Genomic DNA, 12,192 nt, shown 5'->3' with positions numbered 1-12,192 from the left:
GGTACTGTTACCGACGACTGTGCCGCTAAAGCGGAGTTATTGAACACAGTTTTCCGAAGTTCCTTCACAAGTCCACTAAAGAGACAGCTTACACTACACTCGTTCGTCCTCTGTTAGAATATTGCTGCGCGGTGTGGGATCCTTACCAGGTGGGATTGACGGAGGACATCGAAAGGGTGCAGAAAAGGTCAGCTCGTTTTGTATTACCACTACACTCGTTCGTCCTGTGTTAGAATATTGCTGCGCGGTGTGGGATCCTTACCAGGTGGGATTGACGGAGGACATCGAAAGGGTGCAGAAAAGGGCAGCTCGTTTTGTATTATCACGTAATAGGGGAGAGAGTGTGGCTGATACGATACGCGTGTTGGGATGGAAGTTATTAAAGCAAAGACGTTTTTCGTCGCTGCGAGATCTATTTACGAAATTTCAGTCACCAACTTTCTCTTCCGAATGCGAAAATATTTTGTTGAGCCCAACGTACATAGGTAGGAATGACCATCAAAATAAAATAAGAGAAATCAGAGCTCGAACAGAAAGGTTTAGGTGTTCGTTTTTCCCGCGCGCTCTTCGGGGTGGAATGGTAGGGAGATAGTATGATTGTGGTTCGATGAACCCTCTGCCAAGAACTTAAATGTGAATTGCAGAGTAATCATGTAGATGCAGATGCTCCACAGTTCGTCCAACCCAGAACCACCATATCTTCTTCTCCAGAAATCCATTTTCAGAGTCTGAGCCAAAGCACCTTACGTGGCAGTAAATTCAACTATAGAACTTCATATTTATGCTTCGCCGTTTTCGCTACTTTGCTAAATAAAAAGTCAGAATCTTTCTGTTTTATTGCTTTTTTTTTCTTTGACCTGTTTTTCTGTATAAATTAATGCCGTTTTAGCACTCTCAAATATTTGAACTGAACGCCTTCTTTGATTCCAGAATCTAGATTTTCTGCAGTTAAAGAAAAAAAAAAGTATCTCTTTTCTAAGTAATCAGTCCAAATCACTTGCTTGATGGAAAAGATCAGGACGTTAACTTGTATGAGGGTTCACATTATAAAGGGTGGACGCAATTGCAATGAAGGACCGGGGATTATCTATCATACGTCTACAGACTAACATGCCGAGTGTTGGAGGACACGGAATAACACCAAGAAACACAGAAAGAAAGAGTGTAGGGAAAAAGTGAATCATCAGGGCTAGTTAAAATATCAGATTCAAAATGATGAAATTAGCTGAAGGAACACGGTATTTTTAACAGCGAAAATTTTATCATAAGGGAACTTACATTTTGAACAGCAGCCTGTAAAATGGTGTTCTACAGTTCAGTACCACAATTGGTTACATTTGTGTAAGTGAATGAAGTGCTTCGAAAGAAATATCCTTTGTCATTTAGCTACAATATAGCAGGTCAGCAACTGGAAGCAGTTAATTCCGTGAATTATCTGGGAGTAGGTATTAGGAGTGATTTAAAATGGAGTGATCATATAAAGTTGATCGTCGGTAAAGCGGATGCTAGAATGAGATTCATTGGAAGAATCCTAACGAAATGCAATCCGAAAACAAAGGAAGTAGGTTACAGTACACTTGTTCGCCCACTGCTTGAATATTGCTCACCAGTGTGGGAACCGTACTAGATAGGGTTGATAGAAGAGATAGAGAAGATCCAATGCAAAGCAGCGTGCTTCGTTACAGGATCCTTTAGTAATCGCGAAAGCGTTACGGAGATGATAAACTCCAGTGGAAGACTCTGCAGGAGAGACGCTCAGTAGCTCGGTACGGGCTTTTGTTGAAGTTTCGAGAACATACCTTCACCGAGGAGTGAAGCAGTAGTATATTGCTCCTTCCTACGTATATCTGGCGAAGAGACCATGAGGATAAAATCAGAGAGATTAGAGTCTGAAACGTCCCCTAAGAAAAATTATACAAGACTGTGCTTAAACTGACACACAATATTTTTAGCGCAACGCAATCTGACTTCCTAAAATCCCTACGAAAGAATGGCCCTGACTAACATTAACCTATACGTTTCACAAATCACTTACCTCACAAAAATCTTCGTTACTCAAGCTACTGCAATACAGCGATCGCCACTACTGCCAGCTAAATAAAAGATTCAAACTACTGAAGGTACTAACTACTGATAGGCACAGTTAGCAAATGAAAGATTTTAATACAGAACAAACAATGTATTTACCTTAATAGTAAATATATATATATAGCAGTTCATGACATCCAGTCTTACAAATTTCAAAACTCCGCCATCACTCTCCCCACGTCCACCACTGCTGGCGGCTCACCTCGAACTGCAAAACGCTACGCGCTGCCCAACACTACAATGGCAAACAACAATGCAAACCAGCCACAGAGTGCACACGGCACAGCCAGTGATTTTCATACAGAGCGCTATGTGGCGGCGGCGTTACCAATAAAAAAACCTAAACAGCCTACTTACAAGTCTACACAGAGGCATACCAACAATCTTTCTTTCCACGAACAATACGAGACTGGAATAGAGGGAAGAACCGATAGAGGTACTCAAAGTACCCTCCGCCACACACCGTCAGGTGGCTTGCGGAGTAAGGAAGTAGATGTAGATGTAGATCTTACAGTACTTTTAACAGGGAGTCCCTATTAGCCCTGGAACTTGTCATTCAAAAATGCCACTAATTTGGTAAGACATTCTTTCATTATTGAGAAAGAATTGACACGTATTTCAATGAATTTCTGTGAAAGCTGCATCACGCCACTCACGATAACTTTTGAGTTATTGATCGTTCAGTTTTTATTTTACTTTTGGTCTATCCAGTACATTTGGTGAGAATAAGTGTGTTACACATCAAGTTCCACTTATTACCTGTGTTTACTGACTGATAAACCTGTTGCTTGTTGCAGTTCAAGACTCCACCTTGTCTCAGTCAGAACCAGCACGTACATATCTACCAGTTCCAGTCCCTGGCTCAGAGCGGCCTCGACCATTCCAGCCAAACCCAACGGCCACACCACCACCGTCTAGACCATTCTACCCGTTTGGTGGACAGAACAACGGTCAGTATCCTCAGTTACCCGCTCCTCAGCCCCCATTCAATGAGGGACCACAGACGAGTCAACCATCGGGCGTTTATCTGCCTCCATCAACGGAGGCGTTTCCGCCATACATACCTCCTGTAACGACGACGACGACGACGACGACGACGACGACGACGACACCAGCACCGGAAGAAAATTTGGTGCCCAGTGGTCCTGGTACTGGTGGTGGGGAGGTCACAGGTGGAGGGGAAGTCGTTCCCACTGCTGAAGGCGAGACAGGACCTGGCGTTGGTCCCACAGGTGGTGATGAGATGCCTACCGTTATTCCAACTGACGGTGCCGAAGTGCCCACTGTTAGTCCAACAGGCGGCGCTGACGTGATTGGAGACACAGGTACAGGATCCACGGAAATCCCAACTGGATCAACTGAAGATGAGGCCCATCCTCCACACATACATTCCATTGATGTAGTGTGTTCAAAGGAGGAGATGACCATCAACATTGAGTTCAACAGGCCCTTCAATGGCGTTATATATTCAAAGGTATGTAAACATCTGAATACATTTATTGTACAGTGATGTGCCATATGAGAGTAAGAAAAAAAATCTCGTATTGGACTGATGCGGTGTTGATACAGACCTAAATTAAATTTTATTTTTGTTATGTTTGTATATGTTCCGCGAAATGAAAGCCAAATGTCAACTTGCTCTGGTTGATAACCTACAGTTATTAAAATTTGTCGAGTTACAGAGCCGAGGTCAAATGGATTTTCATGGTAAAGAGTCAGTTAATAGCCTAGAAAATTATGACAATTATTACGTTTCTGCCCTCGTGAGCTTATATTTTCTGACAGGTTTGCTTATACAGTTTCTGGAAAGGCGAGTCGTCTTGTATGTATTCGCTGTTAGAGACGAACTGCAATAGCGTGCCGGCCGGTGTGGCCGTGCTGTTCTAGGCGCTTCAGTCTGGAACCGAGCGATCGCTACGGTCGCAGGTTCGAATCCTGTCTCGGACATGGATGTGTGTGATGTCCTTAGATTAGTTAGGTTTAAGTAGTTCTAAGTTCTAGGGGACTGATGACCTCAGATGTTAAGTCCCATAGTGCTCAGAGCAATTTGAACCATTTTTTTTCAATAGCGTACAATCAAAATATTCAGTTTTGGACGATTTATGGTGGAACAGGAATTCATTCAATATTCGTGAATTTTTAAAAAGGGGGAAGCCTTGTAGACTTGTCACTCGGTAGTTTCCACATAGAGAAAAAGAACGAGATGGCAAAAGCATCAAAGAAAGCAGCAGACTATATTGCTTTCTGGCGCCAACCTAGTTCCTGACACAGCCTACCATATGCGGCATGTACCGAGATCTACAAAACCTTCGCTAACAAGATTTAGTTACGTAAGGGACTACATCACATGGTACAAACCTTTTGCAGGCAGGAATTGCAAAAAATACACCACATTGCTGAAACCAATATAAAACCAAAAGCAACTGAAAACGCAAAATGCCATGACATAAAGAAACATTAATCAAAAATTGATTTTATTACTCCTTTATTTTTTTCCGTCTCAGATGCATTGATAATCAGGGTTGATGGTGACTAGTTTCAAAATATCCCGTTCATTATCGAACCGTTAACAATAATATTCGTACATTTTAAGCTATAAATAAATGTTCGTCTTCGAAAATTCTGTGCCTCAAAATTAGGGCCTATTTCACACTAAGTTACCTATTACCGCCGCAGTGTCGGAATTCGACAAATCTTTACTCTGCGTGTAGAAGGTGTAGAAGAAGTTACCTCTGAATAAGACCTGTGTCTTCATTAAATTCATCGGTAAGTGCCTGCTCTGTGGAATAACGCCGACATACGCTAACGAAATGGGTCGATAATTAACGGGAAACTTCGAAATCAATCACCTTTAACCTAAGCTGTCAGGGGAATTGAGATGGAAAATAAAGAAATTACAAAACTGAGTACCCTATATAACTGCAGGTTCATTTACTAACGCAAGTTTGGAAGTTCACAAAATGGACTGCTGAAAACATATCTGAATAAACTAATACCTTCAGTCACGGATTACTGAAATAAGTAAATATTTATTAATTATTCAGTAATCCGTGCCTGAAGGTTTCAGTTTATTCAGATATGACAGAAAAAGTGTTGCACACAGAAAGGAGGTGGAGGTCGGGGAACAAAATGAATCTTCATGCGCTGAGAGGATATGTCATGTTATTTCAATGATTAGAAAATCGCGTTAAATTTACAAAGACTTTGCCCGTGAGAGACCACTTATCAGTATGGTGTTGCGCCCCCATTTAACCATGATGGACAGATTCGGTTGGAAATTGTGTAATAAAGCCATTGTCTCCTTTCCTGAGGCAATCTGGCGTGCAGCTGTTGCAACTGCTCCTTGATGCCCCAGATTTTCTGGCACTGAGAATTTCATGGTGTTTCAGTTGGCCCCATACGTGTTCTATAGGGAGTAGATCTGGGAATCCTATTGGCCATTGGAGTATCTCAGTAACACGCAGATAGTTCACAGAGACACGTGCCATGTGTAGACGAGCATTATACTACCCCATGAGAGATAACACCCAGGACACAGGACGTCTATGACGTGGCGTTGTGCCGGCAGTTGCCCTAGTCACTGCCAGCCTCGATCTGAAGTCATACCCGATGGCTCTCCACACCATTTGCCTTAGTCACTGCCAGCCTCAATCTGAAGTCATACCCGATGGACCCAGGACACAGGACGTCTATGACGTGGCGTTGTGTGGCAGTTGCCTTAGTCACTGCCAGCCTCGATCTGAAGTCATACCCGATGGCTCTCCACACTATGATTCCACGAGTGGCACCACTATACTTTTCCAACACAACAGAGCGACGCGACCTCTCTCCAGGTTGCCACCATACCCGTTGACGATGATAATGAAGGACAGTGCAGAATTGCAAATTATCGGTGAATACAGTGCGATCCCATGCATTAGCAGTTCACACTTCCTGGTCACGGACCCATTCCAAATGCTGCCGTTTGTGATGTGTTAACGGCAGCCTAAGCAATGCACGGTAATTCGATAATATGGCAGCTGCGGATTTTCGACCAATTGTGCTGATCATACATAATGTCGCAGGAAGTCGTTCTCGGATGGCAGACGCAGATGTGAAGGCACTATGAACGCTTAGTGCACAGTACCGCAATCAGACCATGTGATGGCGAGACGTGGTCGACCGGAAGCTTCACGATCAATTTACCTGCTCTTACGTTCCAATCCAGTCCAACATAGAGCCACTGCCATCTCCGAATGCCCCACAAATCTGGATAGCGTACTATTCGACCAGTCGGCCAAAAAGAGACCCTCAATGAGACCCCCAACTGATAACGCTGTCTCATACCGGTATTATGCATTTCCGTCTTCCTCACAGTGGTCACCCAACAGCTGAAGTCCCTTCAATCCCCTGCAACGCTTAGTAACTACACTTAGAACGAACAACACAAGTGTACTGAGGTGGGAGCGTTACCTGTCACAGAGAACTACTATACTAAGTTGGATGGAAATCGACCATGTCTTCTGAGTGCGTCACTTTTTTTTTTTTTTTTTTTTTTTTGTCAGCCAATATGTCTGTGTAACATGTAATACGGATCTTTATCTTTGACGTCATACAATTACAAACGTTGGATAAAAGGTAAATATTACCTCCACACAGTTTGTAAAGAGTCTGCTAATTCACTTTCAGCAGTTAAGAAACGGGCTACCGATTTCAAATAGCGAACACCTCTTTGACGCTCCAGGCACACTGGCTTGTTTTTCACGTGCGTTTGAGCGGGAATTCACGTCAACATTACACCGTAGTGACGAAAGTTAAGGGCTACGTCCTAATACCGTGTCACATCTCATTTTCCCCGGCGTAGTGCAGCAACCCGACGTGGCACGGATTCAGCTATTCGCTGGAGGTCCCCTGCAGAAATACTGAGCCATGCTGCCTCTATAGCCGTCGACAATTGCGAAAGTGTTGTCTGTGCAGGATTTTGCACATAAACTGACCTCTGGATTATGTAAAATAAATGCTGGATGGGATTCATGTTGGGCAATCTGGGTGGCCAGATCATTCGCACGAGTTGTCCAGAATGTTCTTCAAATCATTTGTGAACGATTGTGGTCCAGTGACATAGCGCATTGACATCCATAAAAAGTCAGTCATTTTTTTAGAACACGGAGTCCAGCAGTGGTCCAAGCAGCCGAACATGACCGTTTCCAGTCAATGATCGGTTTACTTGCGCCAGAGGACCCAGTCCATGCCATATAGAGAGAGTCCACACCGTTACCAGGTTGCACCAGGTTGCACAGTATCTTGTTGACAACTTCGGTCCATGGCTTCATGGGGTTTGCACCACACACCAACTCTACCACCAGCTCTTACCAACTGAAATCTAGACTCACCTGACCAAGCCAAGGCTCTTCATTTGTCTTAGGTCCAACCGGTTATGTCACGAGACCAAGAGAAGCATTGAAGGCGTATCGTGCTAAGGCACTCGAGTCGGTAGTCTGATTACATTAGGATTAGATTAGATTAATACTTGTTCCATAGATCATGAATACGACATTTCGTAATGATGTGGAACGTGTCAGGTTAATAAAAAGTGTCTATACGAGATATTACATTACACAAAATATTACATGACACTTAATATTTTTTGTGGGGGTTGAGGAAATTACACACTTACTACACTCCTGGAAATTGAAATAAGAACACCGTGAATTCATTGTCCCAGGAAGGGGAAACTTTATTGACACATTCCTGGGGTCAGATACATCACATGATCACACTGACAGAACCACAGGCACATAGACACAGGCAACAGAGCATGCACAATGACGGCACTAGTACAGTGTATATCCACCTTTCGCAGCAATGCAGGCTGATATTCTCCCATGGAGACGATCGTAGAGATGCTGGATGTAGTCCTGTGGAACGGCTTGCCATGCCATTTCCACCTGGCGCCTCAGTTGGACCAGCGTTCGTGCTGGACGTGCAGACCGCGTGAGACGACGCTTCATCCAGTCCCAAACATGCTCAATGGGGGACAGATCCGGAGATCTTGCTGGCCAGGGTAGTTGACTTACACCTTCTAGAGCACGTTGGGTGGCACGGGATACATGCGGACGTGCATTGTCCTGTTGGAACAGCCGGTCTAGGAATGGTAGAACGATGGGTTCGATGACGGTTTGGATGTACCGTGCACTATTCAGTGTCCCCTCGACGATCACCAGAGGTGTACGGCCAGTATAGGAGATCGCTCCCCACACCATGATGCCGGGTGTTGGCCCTGTGTGCCTCAGTCGTATGCAGTCCTGATTGTGGCGCTCACCTGCACGGCGCCAAACACGCATACGACCATCATTGGCACCAAGGCAGAAGCGACTCTCATCGCTGAAGACGACACGTCTCCATTCGTCCCTCCATTCACGCCTGTCGCGACACCACTGGAGGCGGGCTGCACGATGTTGGGGCGTGAGCGGATGACGGCCTAACGGTGTGCGGGATCGTAGCCCAGCTTCATGGAGACGGTTGCGAATGGTCCTCGCCGATACCCCAGGAGCAACAGTGTCCCTAATTTGCTGGGAAGTGGCGGTGCGGTCCCCCACGGCACTGCGTAGGATCCTATGGTCTTGGCGTGCATCCGTGCGTCGCTGCGGTTCGGTCCCAGGTCGACGGGCACGTGCACCTTCCGCCGACCACTGGCGACAACATCGATGTACTGTGGAGACCTCACGCCCCACGTGTTGAGCAATTCGGCGTACGTCCACCTGGCCTCCCGCATGCCCACTATTCGCCCTCGCTCAAAGTGCGTCAACTGCACATACGGTTCACGTCCACGCTGTCGCGGCATGCTACCAGTGTTAAAGACTGCGATGGAGCTCCGTATGCCACGGCAAACTGGCTGACACTGACGGCGGCGGTGCACAAATGCTACGCAGCTAGCGCCATTCGACGGCCAACACCGCGGTTCCTGGTGTGTCCGCTGTGCCGTGCGTGTGATCATTGCTTGTACAGCCCTCTCGCAGTGTCCGGAGCAAGTATGGTGAGTCTGACACACCGGTGTCAATGTGTTCTTTTTTCCATTTCCAGGAGTGTATATCCAAACATTCATCTAATGAGTAGAAGCAGTTGCCATTAAGAACTTTCAATTTCCTTTTAAATGCTCTATCGCTATCTGCCAGACTTTTGGTGCTATTAGGTAAGTGAACAAAGACTTTTGTGGCAGCATAATTTACCCCCTTCTGAGCCAAAGTTAGATTTAACCTTCAGCAATGAAGATCATCCTTTCTCCTCGTGTTGTAGCCATATACTTTTGAATTCATTCGGATTGTTAATAACAAATTTCATAAGTGAATATATATATATATATTGTGAGGCTACAGTGAAGATCTCTAGCTCTTTAAATAAGAGTCTGCAGGATGATCTTGGATGAGCTCCAGCCATTATTCTGATTACACGCTTTTGTGCAATTAACACTCTTTTACTCAATGATGAGTTACCCCAGTAGATGATGCCATACGAAAGCAGAGAATGAAAATAGGCGTGGTAAGCCAATTTACTCAGATGTATATCGCCAAAATTTGCAGTGACCCTAATAGGGTCACTACCTAAAATGTCTTCCAGCGATGCCCCCAGACTAGATGTAGTGTCACAGCTCCCTACTCTGGCGCTATTTCCTGTCCTCCCACTAGCCATTTTATGCCGTAGCCCATTAACACCAACTTTTGACGCACTGTCCTCATATATACATTCGCCGTATGTCCCACATTGATTTTTGCCGTTATTTCACCCACTGCTGCTTGTCTGCTAGCAGTGACAACTCTATGCATATGCCGCTGCTCTCGGTCGTTAAATTGAAGGTCTTCGGCTACGGCGTTGTCCGCGGTGAAAGATAATGGTTGAAACGTGGTGTTCTCGGCACACCCTTCACGTTCTGGATCTCGAAATACTAAATTCCCTAACCAATTTCGAAATGGAATATCCCATGCATCTAGCTACAACTACCATTCCGCGCTCAAAGTTCATTAATTCGCGTCGTGCGGACGTAATCATGTATTGTCATTTCGTGGCTTCTGTATGCAGTACTACTGCTATCTGTTTATGTGCATATCGCTACCTCATGACTTTCGTCATCTGAGTGTATAAGCCACTACTGAATGGTCCTGGCCATATGACGCCTTTTCGCAAGCTGCACGCTCGCAGACTTCAGTGTTGACGCCGTGCGAACAGGCGGGGGTGCATTCGATCTGCTCGTTTTTCACTCTGGGGCTGGCCACATGTGTGAGGAACGTACTGCGTTTTTATGATCCGCTTGGGGGAGTGATCTTCAAGGAAGAACGACATGTACCAATCTGTTACATACACAGCAGCGCAGTGCAGCTTCCGGTGATCTACCTAAATTCTGTTTGTGTGCATTTCTTGGGTTATTTGCATTCGTTAGTAGTTACTGTACACTGATAAGCCAAAACATTATGACCACTGCCCACCGCGACGTTCAATGCTGCCTGGTGGCATTTCGGATGCGTGATGCGATAACAAAAGTACGTAAACGGAGTAGAGAGGGGCGGGGGATCGCCGTAGCCAAGATATGGGCTGCAAATGGGGAAAATCCACTGATAAATTGACTTACAAAGGGCAAATTATTATTACGCAGAGTCTGTAAATAAATACCTCGAAAGCGGCAAAGCTTGTCGAATGTTCACGTGCTACTGTCTTGAGCATCTACGGAAAAAGGTAGATGGGCAGTGAAACTACCACTAGGCGCCAAATACACGTCCACGACTCTACACAGAACATGGGGTTCGGAGGTTTGTCTGCTCTGCAAAGTAGGATAGATGGTGACCTGTGGCATCTCTGCCAAAAGAGCACGATGATGGTGCACGCACAAGTGTTCCGAAGCACACCGTTCGTTCATCGTACATTATTGCACAGGGAGCTCTTCTGCAGACCACCCGTACTTGTTTACATATTGACGCATTGACATTGTAAATTACGATTGCAGTGGGCACGGCAATATCTAAATTCGACTGTCGATCAATGGAAACACGTCGACTCTTCGGGTAAATCACATATTTGCTACCCTAGGTCGATGATCGTCTCCACAAAAGCCGTCATCGAGGCGAATGGTGGCCCGAAACGTGCAGCGTGTAACGGACTTAGGCTTACAGTTTTGGAGACATTCTCCTGCGCTTGCATGGGACTTGTGGTAGTAATTGAAGACACGCTGACAGCTCCGAACCACCTGTATCCTTTCATGCTTGATGTCTTCCGCGACTGCGATGTAGTCTTTCAGCAGTATAATTGTCGGTACATCGGAGCCAGAACCGTACTGCAGAGATTTGAGGAACATTATAGTGAGCTCACGTTTATGGCTCGGCTACCAAATTCACCAAATGTAAATCCTATGGAGCACATCTGGGTCGCTATCCGGCGCCATCACCGCTTACGCAGACGAACGGCCCGTTATTTACGCGAATTACATGACATGTGCGAAGACATCCGATTTCACATACCTCCACAAACCTACTTACAAACTATCAGATCACTGATAAGCTAAGTCAGTGACGTGTTCCATTCAAAAAACGGACAAACTTGCGTTTAAGCTGGTGGTCGTAATGTTTTGGCTGATCAATGTATTTCGTATAGTGTAAAGCATTTAGTGAATAATTAACACTCTTCAGACGCGTCTGCGGGCGACGGCCTTGCCGCAGTGGATACACCGATTCCGGTGAGATCACAGAAGTTAAACGCTGTCGGGCGTGGTCGGCACTCGGATGGGTGACCACCCAGGCCGCCATACGCTGTTGCAGTTTTTCGGGGTGCACTCAGCCTCGTGATGCCAACTGAGGAGCTACTCGACCGATTAGTAATGTCTTCAGTCAACAATACTATCACAACGACTGGGAGAGCAGTGTGCTGACCCCACGCCCGTCCTTTCCGCATCCTCCACTGAGTATGACAGGCGGCTGGAGTGGCCGAGCGGTTCTAGGCGCTTCACTCTAGAACCACGCGACCGCTACAGTCGCAGGTTCGAATCCCGCCTCGGGCATGGATGTGTTTGATGTCCTTAGGTTAGTTAGGTTTAAGTAGTTCTAAGTTCTAGGGGACTGATGACCTCAGAAGTTAAGTCCC

General features: G+C 45.7%; 1 protein-coding gene across 1 annotated transcript in view; it reads left to right on the top strand.

Moving 5' to 3' along the window:
- LOC126278156 (uncharacterized) overlaps positions 1 to 12,192 on the top strand; it is a 157,630-nt gene that overhangs the window by 110,740 nt on the left and 34,698 nt on the right. Inside the window, exon 5 of the mRNA XM_049978057.1 lies at positions 2,886 to 3,562. Within this exon, the coding sequence (XP_049834014.1) occupies positions 2,886 to 3,562 (677 nt within the window). The remainder of the gene's footprint in view (positions 1 to 2,885; positions 3,563 to 12,192) is intronic.

The sequence above is a fragment of the Schistocerca gregaria genome, chromosome 6, assembly GCF_023897955.1.
Source record: "Schistocerca gregaria isolate iqSchGreg1 chromosome 6, iqSchGreg1.2, whole genome shotgun sequence".
Classification (NCBI taxonomy): Eukaryota; Metazoa; Arthropoda; class Insecta; order Orthoptera; family Acrididae; genus Schistocerca; species Schistocerca gregaria.
The sequence above is the reverse complement of the archived record's forward strand: the minus strand, read 5'-3'. Positions and strand labels throughout refer to the sequence as shown.